Here is a 22,602-nt window from a genome sequence, read left to right as displayed (position 1 = left end):
TGTGTGTGTGGCCAGCTCAGCCCACCAGGGGGCGGGGCTGGCTGGCATGTGGTGCTGGGGGATTGAACCGCGGTCCCTGATGCTCTGCCAAGCTTGTTCTAAGTAGGTGCTTTAGACCACTGAGCCATCTCTCCAGCCCCAAGTTTGCAGTCTTACAGGTCATTTTGAAGCTCAAAAGTGAGCCAATCTTTGTTAATTAAGTGCCATTTCATTCTGTGAAGTAGTATCTAAAATTTTAGGAAGATAAAAATGATACCAGAGCATGTGTAAGCCTCCCTGTTACTGGTTTGTGGTTGCTTTTTTTTCCACAGAAAAAAGCTAAAGCCAGGGCTGGGGAGATAGCTCAGTAGAATAAGCTCTTGCCTGGCAAGTCCAGGGTCCTGAGTTCAATGCCTGGTACCCTCCCACCAAAAAAATAAAGGCCAAAGGTACAAAATCTTGAGGGTTGTTAAAGAAAGAAAATGAAACATGATAGAGAAGAAAACTTTGCTTTATGGATCGTCCTTTGTCCACTGGTCTATCACTGTTGTATTCAGAGCTCTCAGATCTGCAAGGCAGATTTGTCAGTGAAAGAAACAGAATCAAAATTGTGTAACTTGATTAGTGAGGAACAGGAGTTTAGATTACAACATAATTCTATCAAACTCACTGAGGTTTCTCTACCAAGCAAGTGTTTGAGTAACAGTTTTGGGAACTTAGAACATATTTTCATATTCCCTTATAATCACAATATGCACTTTCTAGGTATAACAGCCAACAGGATAAAAGAAAATTCTGAAGGTACTTCTGTTGTCTGTTAAGTACTACTGGTTAGGATAATTACTGTATTTGGTTATAGGCACACATATTCCCCCATGCACTCATGTTTTGAGTAAAAATGTAAAAATGCTAGTGAAGAAGAAGAAGTTATCAGGGACGGAAATGTTGCTGATGTGACATTTTGATTTATGGACTTTGGATTGCTTTTGAGTTTTACAGGAAATGATAATGCCAGAGGCATCAGAGTAGAGCAGGCTATGTGTACCTGCAAAGGCTTTGGAAGCTAGCAGCAGCCTGGGCCAGCTCTGCCCCAGCTGGGGGCTTTCTTTCCTTAACAGTTGAGCTGAAAAGAGGTGAGAAATGACTGATGGACATTGTATTTCAGAAAGAGAGAGAAAGAATTTTTCCATCTTAGCTTCTTTTTCTTTTCTCAAAGAGACACTTGTCCCTAGTGCAGATTTACATAAGTTAGTCCAAAAATTAAGCGCTCTCATTTCTTTTTTTTTTTTTTTTTTTTTTTTTTGGAGGGGGGTTCTCTCTTTTGAATGGCATTAATTAATTTTTTAAATAATTTTATTGAGAAACAAATAGCAATGAGACAGTTTCAAAACCGATTAGTAGGACAGTTTCAATAATTAATACATTGCATATTGTTGTCTTAGTGGTTATTCATTGTACAAGGTGCAGATATGATTTCCCATCTTCAAACACTATTAGAACGAATCTATCTATTCATTGAATTCAGAGAATGTAGCTATATATCTATCCTATCTATCCTAACTTTTTTATTTTTTTGGTGGAACCGGGGATTGAACTCAGGCCCTTGCATTTGCCAGGGAAGCACTTATTCCACTGAGCTGTCTCCCCAGCCCCAGAAGTTGCTGAATTGAGCCTTTTACAGCTCAGCATGTTAATATGGCTTTACTTTTTATACTTTGTTTTTACACTTTTCTGCTGGATGGTTAAAACCAAGATGAAGCAAGACCTGTATAACAAGAAATGTAGCTTTTGTATCTGATAAGGTCAGTCAAATCCCCTCAGGATTTATCCTGAAACCTTGTACTGAAGTTAGTAGATTCTTTGTCAGTGTCAGTCATGTGGATGAGTCACGGCCATTGCTTGACCCATTTGCTCTCTGTGAAAGCCTAAGAGAATGTTTTCTCTCCATGTGACTCTCCTTAGGCACACTCTACATCATTGATCACTTTCCTCTATGGCCCCATCATTTCCTTGATCAGAAAATTTGGGACACAACTGAGTTACCTGTTGTTATAGTACAGGTTCTCCTATGTCATGAGTTTTCACTGACCTTGAAAGGCTAGGGCCAAAATGTTGGCTGTCCTTGCAGCCCTCCTTTTTCTCTAATATTTGGTCTGCAAAGTTAGGTTGTTACCCCTCCAGAAGAGAAGCTTATTGTTCTTACCCTATAACCTAAGCTGTTGAGCTTAACCTTACTATCTGGCTGAATATCAACCATTTTAGGCATAACATGGGACAAGTATTTTCCATCAAGTATTGATATGTTAACCCTTAAGTCCCTACAGAATATGAAGAAAAAAATTTAAAAGATAAAAAAATATTTTAAAAAATAGGAATAAACAATTACATATTTTTTACACAGAAGTTTAGAAATCTAACCATATACAATATTGTAACAGGACAGTCCTGTAACAATTTTTTTCTTGTCTCTTGTTTTCATTTATTATCCTTTTTTTTTAAACAAACATTTACTTGAGAGACAGTATGGCAGTAATTGGTACATATTTAGAAGACCAGAATGACAGGCATTCCAAGCATGACCCTACTATTACTCATTGCTATCTTCAGTGAAGTTGCTTAGTTCACAGGTATCAGCACATATAGTTAGTCAGGGTGAGAATCCTACCAATTAACTGCTAGTTTCAAAAATCTCACTGGGAAGAATGTAGGCAATGTGTTAATTATTGAAACTGTCCTACCAATTTGATTTGAAACTGTCTCATTGCTATTTGTTTATCAATAAAATTATGGAAAAACAATCTGATGAAGATTCTCAGATTCATTTCCTTAACCATCTTGTACATATAAATGTATGGCTTTGCCCCTGTCATGTTTCCTAGCTTTTTCCCTTACCCTCTCTTCATTGTCTGTGTTAATATTGTATAGTCTCCCTAGTATAAGAACTCAAAAGAAGATATAAAAATAGAAAGGTATAACACAACTAAATGGAAAGCGAGAACATGAGGAAGAGCTCTCATTTCTGAGGACGGAAGGTTTAAACTTTGCCCATCCTTCAGGCAGCCACACTAATTCCATTCTAATTTAATTTTCATTGGCTGACTGTTCAGCTTACTCAGGTTATAAAAGACACAGAAGGATTATAAAAGCCTTTCAAGGATCAACCACACACATTGCTTTTCAAAGAAATTAAATAACATTGTATCATTAGTAGATAATGGCATGTTGTTTATGAATCAATACAAAATAATTTTCCCATCCTTTATTAGACTTAGGGTAGGTCAAGATGTCCCTTCCGTCCTTCTCTTATAAATGTGTTTTTCTCACCTACCAGCGCTGTGCTAAGCGTTTTCCTCTCAGCTCTAGTCCCAGTCATTCTGTAAGTGTTGAAAGCAAACTTCCAACCTGCTGCATGGCCAGTGTCACTGTTTGTCTCTTCATGAGCCAATTGTGGAATCAAACGACTTCTTGAGTCCTAAAATCACGAGAGTTCTTTCTGGCCTCTGACACTGTTGATCATTTGATGCCTGAAATTCTCTACAGAATCCCTGTAACAATAAGGGAACAACAAAAGCCAACTCAGATCCAATGAAGACTATCTAGGGATGGCCCACGCCCCCGACGTGTCCTGTAAGCCCCCTGCCATGGAGTGGCAACTTCAGTTTGATGTAGCTACTATTTCCTCCTCGCCATATTTCTGACTTCTTACGGTTTTAAATCTTTCAAATATCTTTTCGTCTTTAAAAATTCAGGTTGTGGTAGCTTCTGGGTAAAGCTTTCCTTGGAATTTCTCATCCCAGGTCAAATTGGCAAATTGCTCTTTGTTGTGTAGACAGTTTGTATATATTTAAGGAGGCATATACCTTATTGGGCATAAATATGTATTCCTAACAAACCAAGGTCCTATTTTTCAAAGACATGTGCCATATTTTATTAATCACTGTCTATCTAGTGCCATGTTTGTTGTGCACGTTATCAGTGTGAGTAACTAAGACCTAAAGGTCTCATTCATTCTCTTTTGCTGGTTTGGCCACGTACTCTTGAAACACCTGCACTTTTCAGGCCTCCTGAGGTTTTTCAAAGAAAGAAGATGCTACCGCTTGAAACCACTTGTGTGCATGAGGGAATGGTCACTCAAAGAGTTCTTGCTTTTACCGGTGGTGTGTCTCATATCTAGCAGCCTTCATCCAAGATTAAGGGAGAGCAAGAAGAAGGATTGGAAGGTGGTGAAACAACTCTGAGAAGGATTTGTGCAAAGTTTTATGAGTGCTGCAATTCAGCAAAAGCTCTCCGAGATACAGGCTTTCTGTAGAACATCAGGAAGAGCTGTCACTGCCCCCCACCTCCAAGTTCTGTTCCCTCATATAGAAGCAATGGTGGGTGCTTCAGCAAAGCATTAAGCTCTCTTCCAGGTTTCCCAGAGTTTGAGAACATAACCTGCAGCTTAGTTCAGGGGTTTTAATTGAATGTGAGAATTGTGTAAAGGTTCTATCTACCGTTGTCATCTAGAATAGCGTATTCTGTAGGTCTTCAGCACTTTGCAAGGAATACTTAACCAAACACTACACCCACCAGACACTCCATGGGGGGGGGGCATTTTATGGTTAAGTAGTTTGAGAAATACTACTCCTCAGAGTAGCCACCTAGAGTTTGGAAATGGACTGTGGAGAGGCTCTAGTGAGCTCTGTAATAAGATTCTTGTTTAATCTGGAATTTTCACTTTTATTTGACCGCAGAAGTCTCTGATAGTCTCCTTCTTTGTGCTTTGGGAGAACTGAATTGAATTATTTGCAACTGGCTTAAGTGATAGTGTTTTTGTGGAAGGCTTTGTCAAAGGCAGTGGAACAGAGAAAAGTAATTTCCATGTCACTGATGACTTAAACCAGAGCTTTGTATGTTTATATAGAAAGGGTACCATTCAATTTTCTCTGTGTATATATGGCATACATAGAATTGAAAGTTTAAATTGATGTATCCCAAGATGTGTTCTAAAATACAGATATAAAATACAGATTGCCTACGGAGTTCCTACGTGTATGTAATATCGTAAGATATTTGTACACAGACAGTTATTATCTCTCACCAGAAAAAGAGCAGAAGTGCTGGTGAAGCAGAGGAATAGAGGAGAAAGAGAAGGAAAAAATAAAATAGGGATAAAGGGAAAGCGAGGGAAGAAATCCTGTACAGAAATGACTGCCAGATTTGCAACTTTCAATGTTTTATCACATTTTGTTTGATACTTCAAGGAATAGTGGGAAAAAGAATAGGTGACCTTTCATGTGGATGACCCAGCAACCCACCTTCTTTAATCAAGATATCGCCAAAGAAGCACAGTGGATCCATTCATCGTAATTTATTCCCCAGATGTTCTGATAGAGCGACGCAGCCTGTGATAAATACCGGGTCCAGTTTAGTTTTCTTTGCATGCTCTCGTGCTGAGCTAGTTCCCACACAACGAGCTGAATACAGTTCTGAGAAACCATTCTTACTTTCTTCCCCTTCTCCATCCTCTTTCTCAGTCTGGGGATGAGAGATAGCATAATTCTGAGTAATCAGGCTCCTCTTGAAATCCTCTTTCAGCGGAAAGCTGGCTGAAATGCAGAACACCTGCCAGACTGACTCATCCCAAGGTAACGTGAGAACCAAAGACGTCATCAGTCTGTTCACTTAACGATATGCTTCCACTGCCCACTGGCTGGCCTCCTTGCTTCCATTTCTGCCTCCTCCTCTGACACAAGTACAAAAAAGCCCTTGATTTTAAAAATCAAGTTCATTTTCAGAGGCAGAAAGGAATTAGAAAAGGATAGGCCACTTGAGAAAGTGTTCCTTGTGCTTTCATTCATTTGAAGCCAACAGTTTCCGTGTAGACAGACGGTGAGAGATGACAGTGCTTCCCATACAGACCTGTGATTGCCACTGCTTGGGCATGGAGCACTGGCCTGGCCAGTCAGTGTTTGATTAGTGACCTGGGGGCAGAATTGTGCTCATTGTGATGACTCTTAAGTGGCAGGCCTCATGCTATCTACCTTTGGATGTTCTCTGTGTGATTTTCTTCTGGGTGATGAACGCTTTCTGCTTTTGCTTTGCCTCTGCTACTTTCCATCTGGTTTCTATCCTAGTAGCCTTTATTGTAGTGGTCAGGCTAACAGATCCTCTTCTAGAAATGTCAGAAATGGGCATGTACATATTCACATGTACATATAGAACATGTTTAATAACCAATATAGACAAATATGAATAAACACCAAAACTGGCATGCATAGCCACAGTCATTGATTCTATGAACACCACTACCAATTCAGTGAGATTCTGCATTATTGGAAGGGAATGACATCACTGTTACCATCTTTTGCACTTCTTTTCTTAGTATCATCATAGACACAAGGAATATTTAATAGTATCCTTTCAAAAATGTCTAGGGTCATAATCCTGTTACCACTAGAACAAGAAGGTGATGAGGGTGTGGACCCTGTATGACATGGTCAGACAAATAATTTAGAGTCAAGTTCTTCATCATTAACTCTGGGACAGGTAGCACCCTCATTTCTCAATGAAAGTGATTTCTAAGATTTTTGAATCCAACCTTACTCTGTTCCACTAAATTCCTTTGTGTTCTGTGTAATCTATATTCTTATCCTTCTATTTATTCATTTATAAATTCAATATGGATTTATTGATCACATGTTTACACCACTAAAGAGAGGATTGTGGTCATATTAAAGATTTTAAAATGTAGTGAAACACTCTTCATGCTTGAGGAACTCAGTCTTTCCAACAAAGGAAAGGCTAATGTTAAGTTGTACCTGAGATGCAATATGCTATCATCTTAGTTAACTTTTCTCTCATTGCTGAGACAAAATACCAAACACCCAGAATTAAGGAAGGGAAGGTTTATTTTGCTCACAGTGTGTGGAGGTTTCAGTCCACACTCAGCTGGTTCCAAGGCAGAGTGGTGTAGCAGAGAGCAATGGTCCAAAGTGGTGGCCAACAGAAAAAGCAGCAGAGCAAACAGGAGGACTGGCAGAGAGCAAGCCCCTGTGCCTACTTCATATTGCATGCAAGCTGCCCACCTCAGGGTGGATGTAGCCCTCGCACCCGTAGTCCAAGCACTGGATGATGAGTCAGTTATTAATGCTAGACTCCCACCCATGATTGCATGAGACTTTGGGGGGACCTCTAGACACAAACAGTAACTGCTGTGATGAAAATAAGAATGCAGAAATGCAGGCTTCAGCTCAGGCACAATCGGAGATGGCAGTAAGCACTGGAGGAAATGTGTATAATGAGAGCATATCCACAAAAATAATGTTGGCTCTTCTCGGTATGTCTTCATAGAGGCATAATGACTCACTCCTAAAACATATGTCTTCTGTATTCTTTCACTCTCTCTGCTCTTCTCTTCAGTGTTAATTGTTTCTTTACCTTCTTGAATCTCTCTTATTCCAGCCAAAACAAGTGGAATTCCTTTATGGGAACTTAGAAGGGAATTCACACACTAATCTCCCTGCAGCTTTCACTCCCTACAAGGCTGATTAAAGTTTGCCATTGTATTTGAAAGAATGGTTGAACATCTTTTGTGACAAATATTTAGGCATCATCATTTATTTGTTTAATTAATTGTATTATTATCATGCAAAGTGATACAGCATCTAGCTGTACAGTGCTTGTAATGCTTAGATGCAGATGAAGTATCTAACGTGGACTGTCTACGCTTGTTTAATTACTCTGGATCATCTAGGAAGAGTCTATCATACCCTGTGTTTTAAAATATATTCTTCAATTTTTATGAATTACAATGAAGAATCAATTTTCCAGAGATAACAGAAATATTCTTAATCACCATGGAGGCACAGGTGGTAGACTCGAAAAAGAACAGTATTTAGTTCCATGTTTTAAAATATTTATTTTGGGGCCAGGGAGATGGCTCAGTGGAATAAATGCTTCCCTGGCAAGTGCAAGGGCCTGAGTTCAATCCCTGGTTCCACAAAAAAAATTTTTTAATATTTATTTATTTTAAATTAATGGGTGATATTGCATTTGCTGTGTTTTAAAGCATACAACATTATGCAATAGTGAATAGCTAGCTAACAAATGCATTATCTCCCAAATTATCGTTTTATGGTAACAACACTAACCATTTTCTTTCATTTTCAAAGAATCCAACACAACATGATGAATTCTAGTCACCAAGCTGTCTGTTAGACTTCTTGAATTTATTCCTTTTGTAAAACTGTAAATACGTTTTGTTTGACCAACATTTCCTTACATCGGAATCCCTAAGTTCTCCAGTCTCCGGTAGTTACCATTTCAGTCTATACTTCTACCAGGTCAGCCTTTTAGATTGATCAAGATCACAGCTGCTGCTTTGGTTTCTGAATTTTCCTCAGCTTCATTGTATCTGTGTTGTTGTATATGAACGACTCTGTTATGGCTGAATGGTAGCATACTCTACATACGTGTGACATACTTCTTAGCCATTGGTCCAGTGACGGTCAGTGAGGCTCATTCAGCAGCTCGGACAGTAACAGTAATGAATACTTCCATAAAAATGGGAGTGGACGTACCTCTCTGGCACACCGAGTTCCTTCCCTTTACCTATACAGCCAGCGGTGGCATTTTTAATATTTTGAAGACAATTCCTACTACCTTTCTTATGGCAATATATTCCTACTAACAAAGTGTATACTTCCATTGTTCTCTCCTTGACAGCTTTGTGGAAGAATTTGGATGAGAAAAATGTAGGTTAATCTACACAGAATCTAAATGCACTCTGTTCAGCTTCTCAAATACAGGCTGCGGACTATTTATAGACTACCATTTCTTCCATGGAAACTGTCTCTTGAAACACAGATTACTGTTTTGGGTTGGAGAGCTGATTAGACATTGAAGGATAATTATGAAACCCCAAATCAGGGAAAGCACACACAGTTTTATTTCTAAAATCGTCAACTATGACATTATCTCCTAATACCACAACTATTATAAGCATGGGACATGTATCATTTAGATTATGTATGTCTAAGGAGCAAATAAAATAATTATATGCCATACAAACATTTTACATTCAAGCACGAATTTCATATACACAGAAAACTTCCATTATGTTACCACAAAAGTAAGATGTGGTAGGCGGGAGCCACTAAAATGAGTGAATTGCAGGGTGAATCTAAGTCAAAAAGAGATGACCTCTTAGAGGAAATCTTAGCATTCGAAAGAAGATGAAACACAAATCTCGTTTAAAAGCTTATTCATTTATTTTCACCATGAGTAAAACTATTATAATGAAATTGTATCAAGGAAACATAGAGTCTGTGCTAACAATGTTGATTCTATGTTAGTTTGTAGTATGTTTAAAATAGAAACATTTCAGGGCCAGCCAGATAGCTCAGTGGATTGAAGCACCTGCTTAGGCAGACGCAGGGGCTGGGGGTCCAATCCCCAGCCTGCCGTGCTGGCTCCACCCCCAAGGTGCGCTGAGACAGCCACTGAGAGTGGGAGTGGTGACATCATGCGCCTGTAATCCCAGCACTTGGGAGGCTAAAAAACAGAAAGGATCACTACCAGTGCAACCTTTGTAGTGAGATCCTGGAGACCCTGTTTGTCAGCGTGGCCCTTTTAGACAGCAAATGAGACCCCAGTTCATTACTCTTACGGTTCCATTGGTTAATCTTCTGGCAGCGTTGCTGTCATCATCTTGCCTCAGGACCTGACCTTTGCCCTGCTAGTGCATTCAAAGTGATGAAAACGTGTTTCCCCTTACACCGTGTCCAGAGATACAGCCAAGTTTAGAGACACTGATGAGCCGGGGGCTTTGGCGTCCTTGAGGGGAGGGACTCACCTACTGTTGTAGCCTGACTAAGCAGAATGAATGGACTCGCTCTTGGATTTCAGGTGAAAAGAATTTCTGAGGACCCTCCTTGCAAGTGTCCGAGCAAGTTCTGCGTGGAGCGACTCTCCCAAGGAAGATACCGAGTGGGCGAAAAGATCCTCTTCATTAGGGTAAAGTTTCATTTTCACTTATCATCTTGTTTTCCATGGAGATGTTCAGAACTTGGGAAAAAATGACTGGAAATATAATAAATAACTGAGCAGGAACTTCTGATGATGTTTACAGTAGCGGTGAACTGTGAGGTACGAACTTTTATTTTCAAGTAGTATGCATGATGATGTATGACTGAGGACTAAATAAATACGATTATATCTTCTACATTTATGCAACCATGCAAAGAGATAATAAGATCCAATGCAATAAAGAAAGTCTGTCCACTTTCCTTTGAGCTTTTAGTTTCTCTCCCTGCTTTGCCATGCCTTGCGTTATGGGAATAATCATCCTATGGCTCTTGGTGCCTTCTTGATTATTCCAATGTGTTTTTTCAAGAAATCTATGCTATGGACTGAAGGGAGAGAATGAAAACTTTATTATTAGTGACTCATTTCTTACTGAATTTTCTGAGTTACAATAAAAGAATGTGGACCAGTGATGGGTTTGTTACTCTCTTCTTCATTTTATAATGGTCCTGATGTAAATTCAAGCAGTCTTAGAGTGTAATAGATGGCCTAGTGAAGCAATGTTTCATACCTTTTGCTAGGAAGCTGCGTTGTTAAATTACAAGATAATTTAATGAGATTGTGACTTCTGCTAAGATTAACAGCTCCTCTTTTAAAAATACAAGGAAATGAAAAATATAGCACTGATTCATTCCCAGAAATCTTCAGTAAAAGTATTTTTATGACTTATATTTGAGTCACTTACCAAAGAACAATTCAAAGGAGGTATATCTCTTCTCAATTTGAATAAATTATGTATATATTGCTTATTATTTGAAGAACAGAATGATGTGAATGTGTGAATTTGTTACAACCAATTAACATTTCTAAAACACCCAAATCTCTAGTAAACCAGTGGACATTTTGTTGCTGTGGCTTTTAAAAATTTCAATTTTTATCTGAAACTTAATTGAAATATAAGTCTTTCTAATGGCTTTAACATGTGTCTGAGGAAACATTTTATTATGTTTACCTTTAAAATATAGTAATGTCAACCATTATGTATTTTAAACTAATTTCGTCAATGTTTACAGAACTTTTTTTAATTTCCAGGAAATGATAGCTATTCTGCTTTGAAATGGCAACAAAAGGGGTCCAACAAGATTATTTTTAAGGTTGGGAATGAATATGAATGAATAGTCTCAGTAGGAAACACAGTTTCCTGAGTTGCTTATGTTGTTGTTTTTCTCATTCTTCATTGCAAGAATAACATATTTTAGCCTAGTTGCTTGCTTTCACTTTACCAATCAAACAATAATTATTTAGAATCTAGTTGGATGGTTTAAAATTCTATCAGATTGACCTTTTTCAGTAGAAAGTGAGGTTCCCTCTGAATACTTGGCCCCAGAGCCTAAAACCAACATAGAGGGCTTTATCTATTTTTAAAGGTTTCCTTTTATAATAGAAATGTCAATAAACACATAACTGAAAAATTAGATGGTTTTCTTCTTCATGTAACCTAGTGTCTTCAGGGTCGCATTACACGTCCTTATGTATCAATGACTTTTAAATGATTGTTATTCTACTTTCATGCATTATAAGGAACTGGAATTGATTGCTCAAAAAGTCTCACAGTATTGAATTAGTTTTCAGATGATCTTAAGGTTGTGTTTTGGTATATTAACTGTGGTGTTCTGAACACCTGTGTTGAAGAGTAAGCCCTTGTAATTGAGTTCCCACACACACACCTGAAGGACAATCACCTCACAGTTTCTTTATTACAGTTCTATATTAAGTTTGCACTTTTATATTGTGGCTTAAAATCTGTGATATCTTTTTATAAGGCTTATATTGTCATAGTCACCTGGCTATGTTTATGTGTATTGGTATAGAAAAAGTACTGGCAGCAAAACATGCTCAGGGCTTTGACATTTGTCCCTTGTTTTCTGTCCAATGAAGCAGTCATGTCTTCTTATTGTCCTAATGAACCTGTCCAATTCAAAGAACAAAGTAGTGTCTTTTAAGTATATTAAGACTGTTGGCTTTACTCCTAAATACAATTATCACAACATTAACTCAGAAAGAATGACTCCCCTGAAAGTCATACCCAAGTTTCTCCTTCCAAGCCCATTTCTAACACAGTTACACTTGACTCACTCCTCTTCATTTAAACCGGACTTCACATTATTACCATTAGCCCAACCCCTTTATTTGTGTATGATTTTGTATGTATGTATGTATGTATGTATGTATGTATGTATACACACATATCTTCTCTTAATACCTCTAGACAGTGATGAGAGGTAAAATTGTAAAACCAAACAAACATGCACAGATTTCAGCAAAAGATCCAGGAGATATTTTCTGTCTAGAGGATATTTGAAAAACTTATGCTTTATCTGTTGATTTCTAGAAACTAATGTAAAGATAGATAGTTCTCACAAATCTAACTTGTACTTACACGTAGATGCATCTATATGATTGTGTGGTCGCGTTTGTGTGTTTAAGTACATCTCCAATTGCAGGTAAGGAATTAATCTCTATCCAACTGTAGAAAGAATTCCTCAGTTGCAGACAAACCTCTGAGGTTTTTCATTTTGCTTTTATTCAAATCTCCTAAAACTCCCCTGGCAAAGGGTTTTTTTTTTTGTTGCTTTGATTGTTGCTGCCCAGTCAAACACAATTTCCAAAAGCCAGTTTTCCTCTCATTCTTTTCACTGAGCGACAGTGTTCCTTGAACTCTCAAACACGACTGATTTGCATCTATATTATACAGATGCACACTTATTGTCCTTCAAGGATGTATGTCTTTCAGTTATGTTTGGGATTTATATGGTGATATGTATCTTTGAAATATGCACAGATAGGTCTGCGGAGCAAGGTCTTGAGTTCCGGGAGGAGAGAAGTAAGAACTTTTCTCTTGTTGTTTTGCTCCCTTGATTGATTTGCACCATTTGGGCTCAAATATGAAATCATTTGGCAAAAATTGAATCAGAAACTTCAAGACAAATGTCTTGAAGTTATATCTGCGGTGTAACAAGAGCTCCTATGATTCTGATGTGTGCTGAAGTTTGAAAATCTCTAATTAGAAAGAGAAGGCTACAGAAAGACACTCATTATAGTACAAGATAGCTAGAATCACTTCATGTCTGCTCACAAAAGAATATTAACACTGTGGCACTAAACAATAATTACTTTAAGAGTTTTATGTATTATTGGGAGAAAATGTTTAATGTTAACATTCAGTAGAGAGAATGGGCATTTAACTTAGATTTCCAAATAAAATAGCTTATATCAAAATGATACATTATTACAATTAAGATTTGAATATAATAAGAATAATTGAAAATAGTTTCTAGTTGTTGAGGACATACAATTATGAGTGAACAAATATTTTGTTTAACTTTTTTATGATTTTCTTATGATAGTAAACAAGATGAATTAAGAGAATTCAGCAATCTGATACAATTGCAAAGTTGAAAACAACTCAAAGGTCCTTGAAAGATGTCAGATTAATTAACTGACTCATTATTATTATTTTTTTTGGCTGGCTCAGCCCACTGTGAGGGCAGGGTTGGCATGATGTGGTGCCAGGGATCAAACCGCGATCCCTACACACTTGCCTAAGCTTGCCTAAGCAGATGTTTGAAACTGCTGAGCTATCTCGCCAGCTCCTAATTTTAGTGGTCTTTTTGCTAAGCATCTGAAGAAAAGGGTAGAAAGTTTATGGCAGCTTTTGTACTCTTAGACCTAGAAGGATTTAGCATTTTTAAAAATGTATTTGGTACAGAGTCTCACTATGTAGCTCAGACTCACAGTGATCCTCCTGTATGCAGTCTCCCCAGTTGCGGGATTACAGGCATGTGACCCCATGCCTGGTCTCAGTGGCCAGCTCAACACACCTGAAGGTGGTGCTGGTGTGGTACGTGGTGCTGGGATCGAACCCAGGCCCATGTGCTTTCCTAAGAAGGTACTTAATCCACTGAGCCATCTTGCTGGCCCAGGATTTAGTATTTTGTTAAGAACTTGGAGCGTACTTTTCCTTGAGCCAAGGGCTTATAGTCTCTCCTCTTTACTATTTCTCATCTCCATTTTGAAAACTCACAGTTTTGAAAATGGGGCCCAGAAAAAATGGAAGTATTAATCTACAGTCTCCATAGTATGTTTTCTCTGTGCATACCACTCCACCCTTCAGCCACACACTTGATTTCTTCTTTAATCATTAAAGCTTTCCCCACTTGGTGGCCCACCCCTTTAGGGCTCAGTATTTAGGGCCATGGAAATGCTCTAATGGGATAGCCCGATGTGACTGACGGCTGCTAATGCATGAGATGGGCACACATGCCCCTGTGACAGGAGCATCCACACACCCACAGGGCGCCACCATTCCACGCAGCACATCTGCCCTTAGGTTCTAGCAGGAAGACATTCTGTTGGAGGAGTACTGGTGAGGGAGCTGATTTGGGGGGCAGCTTGCTTGGCATTGATATGATGAATGCCTCTTCTCAGGTAGTCAGCCTTTGTCAGTACCATAAAATCATACTGTAGAGCTGCTCAAAACATATACCATACAATAATTGTTCTGGGAGATGCTCAAGACATAATTTGTAGAGACACACTAAAGAGTTCACACAGAGTTTTGTAATGAGTCCTGTTCCTGACAGTTGACTTTGTTTGCCTCTTCAAAACCTTGATGTCTCTCACTACAGCATGTCAGACCCGCGAGGTAAGCAATGGGATTCCCACTGCGCAGCTGTGAAAGTGGGGCACGAAGTTGAATATCTTCTCCAAACCATTGACTGGTGGAATCAAGACTCAAACCCTGTCAGCTTAACTCCTGATTTGTACTCTTTACAACTAAATAATACTAATTTATTCGCATAGAATTTTTTGGATGTTTCAATATGTTAATAGAACCTATAAACTCCTAAAAATATATATACTGTGTAGCGTTTTCCACGTATTCTTAACTATAAAAATAATGCTCCTCTCGCTGTGTGTCCAGAACTGGGCTAGAACATTTTGAATATGCATTTTAAGACAGCTACTATAAATCTAAACAAATTTTAAAAGTAATTGATATCCACAGCTATATGGAAATAAAGGTTTCTTCCTTTTTTTTTTCTCACCACAGTTAAAACGCCAGCAGTTTAAATTACCAAGAAGAATAATTCAATTTGTACTCTTTTTGCCATCAAGTTCCATTTAGAAAAGATTATCTCCAAGGAAATGAGTAGAAAGATTTTTGGAATAACGACAACTAAAATTTAATAAAGTCCCATTTGCTCAGATTTTACCAGGTACTTTATAAACATTATTTGACACACGCCTCTCTACCATAGAGTGAGAAAATTTATTTTATTCTTCTGCTGCAAGAACTGCAGAATAAAGTCTTAAGCATTTTGTCTGAAGCAGATGATATAGTATTTACAGTCCTGAGTGCCGAGCTTACGACACATGGCACGCCAAGTTCCCTCTTGTGCCGAGTCCACTAGGTGCAAAAACTTAATTATAAGGTTAGTCCTCGGATGAAGAGGACGTGTTCTGTTATATTTAAAGTACAATTATAGTAAAGTATTTTTATACCACATGATAGCTATAACATTTAGAGCAACATTTATGAGGTATTCTCTGTACGTTAGGCACTGTCCAGATGTTTTCTATTGTCCCTCACATTTAACCTTCAAAACTAATTAGAACTGTATATATAATGTAAGATACACTGTTACTTGTTCTTATATCTTTCTACTAAAGATCAAGGAACATAACTCTCCCCCATTTGCCCTGTAGGATCGTTGAATCTTGGTAATTGCAGATTTTTTAAGTGGATTAATATTATTTCAAGAACATTTTCAAGCAGACCTCCCATTTTGGTAAAAGTGCATGAGATTTGATACTGACATTCTCAGAGTTTAAGGACATTTCTGCACAGCTTAAAGACTGTGATGACTTGAAAGGCCTAAGGAAAACACGATGAATAATTTAGCTGGAAATCAGCAACGGGATTTGCATTGTTATGGAATAACCATCTTTTTACTACTTTTGAATTAAATCATCACAGATCGATAGAAAGGTCACATGCATTGCTATTGACTCTGTGATTTTTTTTTTTTTCTTTACCATAAAAATTCTTCAGGATTGCACTGGGGTGGGAAAAATCAACTCACTGCAGCAAACCAAGGAAGAAAGATACCAGAGCTGTGTTGCTATAGCAACCGAACTCAGACTGTCTTCTGGGACTTGCTCTGGGGAAGGCCCAATGACAGCGAGCGGTATTGCGTTCTTTTCGGCTCTTCTGACACATATTGATTTCCTGGGAGTAAAAGGTAGCTCGGTCCAAATTGCATACCTCTCCTGGTAATGAAAAATGGGCTGTTGTGAAAAAATGCGAAGAGCTTTAAACAAGTAGCAGGAAGATTGAATCTTCCTTTTCCCTCAGTAGAGCCATTATGGAAACAGCCATTATTGCATAGCTGAAAGTAGACAATTCAATTTGGGGAGAATAAATTCCACTAATTTGGAGGTTTAGGAGAGCAATGGTTATGATTTCAAAATGAAGTAATGGTGTATGTTTGTTCCTAGGAAAGGGAATGCGGCTGCTTGCTCCATAGGTGTGTAAGATCCGCAACAGCTCCTCCAGTGCTTTCGCCCATGGTAGACGCAAAACTGCCGGTGCAGGAACGTTTCCAGACTTGGTCGCCTCATTCACCTGCCTTGAAATGGCGCCAAGTCAGCATCCATCTCAATGTTTCAGTTTCAGCTTTAAAATTCTTCCTTGTAAATAACTGTTTTCCACCAAAGGCACTTGCACGTCTTTGGCATTTGTTTGTGATCACTCAGGTTGGGGCTACTGGTGTGGATGCAGTTTATGCTTTGGTAAAACATGTGGGCAAGATTTTGTGAATGTTCCCCAAGCCTCTGACCCCCTCTCTGGGGAAGGCATATGCTGTGGCCACACACACAATGAATTCTGATGGGCTCTTTTGATAAAGGACACAGCCGATGGGGTATTGTGTTTACAAGAGTTACTTTTTAGTATCAGAAAAATTTAAATTTAGAAGAAGTTGAACCAGATCAAATTTAAGATTTTAACCTGATACGAGATCTATGTGAAACTATTTTTAAAAGCAGGAAAATTAGAATTTGGTATTTATTAGGATAGTGGCAACAGACAACCAACATATCCACACAGCTGTCTTAAGCTTCGGGTAGATAATTCATTTCCTCTCCTCCCAGTGATTCAAGCACCACTTCTAATGCTCATCTAATGAGAGCTCAGTTCCAAAAAGCACTCTGCCCTGGAATCTGTCGCTTCTAACCCCTTAGCGATGAGGTTTTTGGCACTTGTGCCTCCCTTCACCTGGCCTGATGAGTATTCCTCCTCAACCCCAGCTCCATGGGCTGCAGTCACCATGCTTAAGTTCTTGAGGCCCATGCAAGTCTACTATTATTATTATTATTATTATTATTATTATTATTATTATTTAATTTTAGTAAGGGTCTACAGGGTCTCACTATGTAAATGGAACTCGTAGTGATTTGCCTGTGTTCAGCCTCCCAAGTGCTGGGATTACGGTCACGTGCCACCACGCCCAGTCTCAATCACCATCTCAGTGTGTCCCATGGGCGGGGCCAGCACAGGACACCAGGAATCGAACCCAGGTCACTGCGCTCTGCCTAAGCAGGCGCTTTAGTCCACAGAGCCATTTGGCCAGCCCTCTACTTTGTCTCAAATAATTTTCTCATGCTGTTGCACCACATCTAGAATAAATGATTCTTTTCCTCCACTGACCACAGATCAAAACTATTCAAAGTTAAACACTGAAAAACATTAGAAAATCAAATGACTGTACAGAGAAAAATGCGTGATTCCTATGATCTGCCTTTCCAGTTTCTTCCTTCTTGAAATTAAGTTACATTACATTTGTGCAATGATACTCTATGCCTGTGTGTGCACCTAGGTATATGTATGGGAAGTAAAAAGCAATTAGAGTTCACCTAGTACATGACTTGGCACTGTAGTGGATCTATTTATTCATTTCCTTCTAAGTTTGAGACAGGGTCACACTACGTAGTTCACATTGGCCTTGGAAACATCTATGTAGCCCTTGCTGGCCTCAAATTCACGCCTCCTGCCTCAGCTTCCTGAGTGCCAGGACCACAGGCGCACACCACCCTGACTGGCTATTTTAATGGATTTAGAAAGATCCTGACCTGATTTTTCAGTGCCTTAAATTTAGCTCTCTGATGCGGGATTTTATGACACGCAGAATCAATTTTTCTGCATGAATGCGTGCATGCGCCCTACCACGAACACAGGTGTTCTCCAACACTCACTGAATTATTTGTTTGTACCAGATGCCTAAATAGGTGCTTTACCTAGTTCTTTTCTTTAGACTCCACAACTGTCAATGTAGTCATTAGTGCTCATCCTCATTTCAATACAAGGAAACGGGATGTTGGAGAATTCATTGCAAACCAGGGAGGAAGTCAGAAACTTATCTGAATCGCATGTGTCTCATTGTGGAGGCCCATGTCAACCACATGCTGTCCCTTCTGTTCAGCCTGGGTCTTCTTTTGACATCTAATTTTCTAAGTGCTGCTCCTGTATCTTTTAACCTCTAGTAGTGACTGCCTTTCAGTTGGTGGTAGCTCCTTCTTCGTCCATTTCTTTGCCTGTATGCCGCGGCAAAACATGCAACTCAACAGTAATTACCTGGTAGAGGATCAGAAGGGGAAAATCTAGGAAGTAGAGCTTGACAGGACAGCAACCAGAAACATGAATCAAAACTCAAACCAATGGCTTTTATTCTTTCTTTCTTTCTTTCTTTCTTTCTTTCTTTCTTTCTTTCTTTCTTTCTATTTTAGGGAAGGGTCTATAGGGCCTTCAGGGTCTCACTACTAGATCGGACTCGTAGATCTCCACCTATTTACAGCCTTCCAAGAGCTGGGACTACAAGCACGCACCACCACGTCCACTCTCAATTGCCGTCTCCACATGCCCCAGACGTGGGGCAGGCACAGCAGGCCCCAGGCCCAGGGATCGAACCCCCAGCCCCTGCACCTGTTTGCAGGAGCTTTAATCTGCTGAGTTTTTGGCTGACCCTACAATGGCTTTTACATATTTAAGAAATTCATTGATTTTCTTTTCATACTTCAAAAGTCTTCTGGAAGAAAACATTCATTCTAAGGATGAATATTACTGAGCAATATTCTCCATAAGAAATTGTGATTTATAATTGGATTTTGTTCTGCTAAGATGAAATCCTTAATTATGTATGGAAAAACTTTTTGAAGGAAAGAGGTGAAGCTGCTTCCTGCACATTTTAAATTCTTTCACCAGAGTCTAAAATTAAACTTGCAACAAAGAGAAAAATTTGGTCTATCCACTAGTGCTTTTGAAATCAGTTTCCTTAAAGTTATGTGTCTGTAATTTAAAGAAAAACAAATTTCTTAACTATTTTTAATCTTGTTGCTTGATAATAGTCAAGATACAGAGATTGTAAAGGATATTCAAATATACGTCATCTCATTTTAGTATCATTACAAGCATTTGGGGAAAAAATCAATTTAATCATTGACTTTTATATCTTATCGAGGAAGAAAAATAATCTAATAGAGATAAACTATTTATCTCTATTACCTTCCCTGACAATCTAGCAAGTAAATAGTTTATCCAATTTTACTGTAAAAATGTAATATCTAAATTGCATGTTTTAAATTTCACACAGCAAAATTTCCTTTCGGAGTTGTTAAACTTAGCATAGATGAAAATGGTTAGTTGCTCATTGTGCTTTAAATTTACCAATAATTTGTCTGAAATTATAAAGTAGATGTTAAATTGTAATGTGAAATTACAAAGCGTATAAGATTTTTCTTTCTTTTATAGTCTTCTCAAGGGGAATATTTGCTTGTTTATGTATTTCTACACTGAATTAAATGTGCACAAATTTTTTTCCCTTCCCCTGTGCACAATGTTTTTTTGCAAAGAGGAAGGAAATGAAACAACTATACTTAATATGTTGTGTCCTTGAATTATTAATGAGTTTTCTAGCAGCCAAACACTAAACCTGTGAAATATCTGTCATTATAAATGGTAGATAGCTGCCCTGTGGGCTCAGGTTGCATGAACAGGAAGGGCCAGATTCATTAAGAACTATATTTTGCAAATGTGACCATTGTGATTATTTTAAATTTATGTATTTGGTACAAAGTCTCACTACACAGCTTGAACTCATAGTGATCCTCCTATTAGCAGCCTCCCCAGCGCTGGGATTACAGGCATGTGCCCAGACTTGTCACCGGCTCAACACACCTGAGGGTGGGGCTGGCACAGCATTCAGAGCCTGGGATCGAACCCTGGTCCCTAAGCTTGCTTAAGCAGGCACTTAGTCCGCTGAGCTATCTCACTGGCCCTGACCGCTGTGGTTTCATGTTGCGTGTGCTCGTGCTTGCTTCAGCAGCACATATACTAAAATTGGAACAATACAGAGAAGATTAGTATGGCCCCTGAGTATTGAGTATGCTCAAGCTATGCGGTAGAAATGCTGCCATTTTAACATTTACAATGATACATTATTTGGTGTTACATTTTGATAAAGTTAGTGAGCTCAGTTACTATACGGTGTGGTGATTTTAGACTTTACCTTACATTTGCCTCTAATACTTGAAAATTTGAATTTCAGCTCCATAGTTAAAATATGTCACCTTCCTCCTGGAGCCTGCAGGCACCTCCTTCATCCAAACTGCCCGGCTGGCCCTTGCTGCTCACCGTGGTGGTGCGAGCCTGCGCCCAGCATTCATTCTGCTGCTTGACGCCTTCATAACTGTACTAGCAATGAGGGCTTCCTTAGGAATCTTGGTTGCACATTGTCCTACAACACAGCCAGTTGTCTTTCACTTCCTGCCATCTTGCTAAAAGCATACTGAGACATCAAAGAAAGCTTCACTGAGCTTTTGGGAGGAGAAACAAGGAAAAAGATGAAGGTTGGCTAGAGGACACGTCACTCAATTTTCCTAAAGTGAAATTCTTGACATTATTAAAAATATAAAAAAAAAGAGAGAAGAAGAGCCCAGCAAGGTGCTGAGTTCTGTCCTCCCTCTCACAAAAAGAACACTGGCAAGACAATACCTGCGTCAAAGAATCGCCTTGCCCTGGTGCGGAGCTCAGACACACACCCTCTCCTCCCCACCCCACCCCTGACACTGCAGTGCCACACACCTCCTGCGCTCCACAGTGAGAAGGTGCTGCTTGTCTCTCTAGGGGCCCTGGCCATCTAGTTTGTGTTATTAACAAGTTTAGGTAAATGTAAGCGCCACTAAAAATTTTAATTTCTGGAAACTTAACTACATTTCCTCGTTCCTTCCTTCTCACGCCCCATCCAGTTGATGTTTGCTTCCCTTCCCCGAAAGTGGTCCCTTGATGAATCTCTCGGTTTCAGTCCGAGCACTGTTGTTTGTCCTGTTTTTTTTTTTTTTGTTTTTTTTTTCTAATGGGCAAGCTTACAGAATACAGAGAAAGTTGGTGGATCTTTCTGATGCCTCCCTGAACGCCAGAAAAGAGCAACATCCCGGGCTATTAGAAGATTTACAGAAACTCAGGAGGCATAGCATTTTGTTAATGTTGCATTGCCTGCCTACCCGGGAGGACGAAGGGTCAGCAGGGTTGTTAGCCTGGCACAACAAAGCCCTTGAGGCCACACTGTACAGGTCCCCAAACTCCTGTCCCCCAGGGGGATCGTGGCAAAACAGCTTTATATTTCCACCATTCCACCGATGACCTGGAATTTGCCTGATAATTTACTAGAGACACTGTTAGGAGGAAGAAGGTAAATTCTCAGGAGCTAAGGGAGGACTCCTTGTACCCAACTGTAGAGACCTCCTGTGTCTCCTGCATTTCCTCAACGTCTTGTAACAACAACAATAACAAATCCTGCAGTGAGCACTCCAGCGGAACATAAATTTCAAGCAGTATCTGGCCACTAAACACACGAATAGGCTCCTCCTTTCCACTTTGGGCCCATGGGCTTGTTATATGAACTATGGACATTTACCCATATGGATTAGTAAAGGGAAGGAGAGGAGGCTAATACATCCTAACAGACAAAGGGGACAGAGCTTTGCCAGACAAACAAACCAATAAAAGTACAGCCACGATAATGTCTAACAGGAAGGGAAACAGATTTTTCCCCAAAGATGACTTTGCTACCCGGATGCTTAGAGAACCTGGAAGCAGTTCTTTCATTTCTGTTGAAAGCCACTCAGATAAAGTGGATTCTCCTTGTAGCCACTGTGAGATCAGAATGCTAAACTCTTCAAATTTCAAGAGGCGGGGATAGTAGAAGAGTAGAAGTGTGTGCAGGTGTCACATCACTCGGAAGGTGACTACAGTGGGAAGGCCTTGTTAAAGCACAGGAGGCAGACGTGTGTGGCCAGTGTGGGTACCCCAGAAATCAGAACAAGGTGGCAGAATATTCCCTCGCAGTGGACATTTCCACCGAAAATCAAGATTGCAGGACTGTAATAATTTTCCCTAGGTTTTCTTAAACACACTGAACTCTGCTGTACATTTTCTCTTATGGGACTGAGACACAGATTTGATATCTGTTTCCCAGGCAAGCCTATTTCCTTACTTGTCTT

General features: G+C 39.3%; 1 protein-coding gene and 1 non-coding gene across 2 annotated transcripts in view; both read left to right on the top strand.

The window, feature by feature from the left end:
• The window catches only part of Gas2 (growth arrest specific 2), a 137,625-nt gene that overhangs the window by 74,130 nt on the left and 40,893 nt on the right, over window positions 1-22,602 (top strand). The window contains 3 exon segments of the mRNA XM_004642684.2: window positions 2,945-2,996; window positions 4,314-4,356; window positions 9,837-9,975. Coding sequence (XP_004642741.1) covers window positions 2,945-2,996; window positions 4,314-4,356; window positions 9,837-9,975 — 234 coding nt within the window.
• On the top strand, window positions 20,411-20,520 carry LOC111813025. Its single transcript, XR_002818375.1, has one exon. It is a non-coding gene; the product is annotated as a U6 spliceosomal RNA (small nuclear RNA).

The sequence above is a fragment of the Octodon degus genome, unplaced genomic scaffold, assembly GCF_000260255.1.
Source record: "Octodon degus isolate 3935 unplaced genomic scaffold, OctDeg1.0 scaffold00159, whole genome shotgun sequence".
NCBI classification, from domain to species: Eukaryota; Metazoa; Chordata; class Mammalia; order Rodentia; family Octodontidae; genus Octodon; species Octodon degus.
The sequence above is the reverse complement of the archived record's forward strand: the minus strand, read 5'-3'. Positions and strand labels throughout refer to the sequence as shown.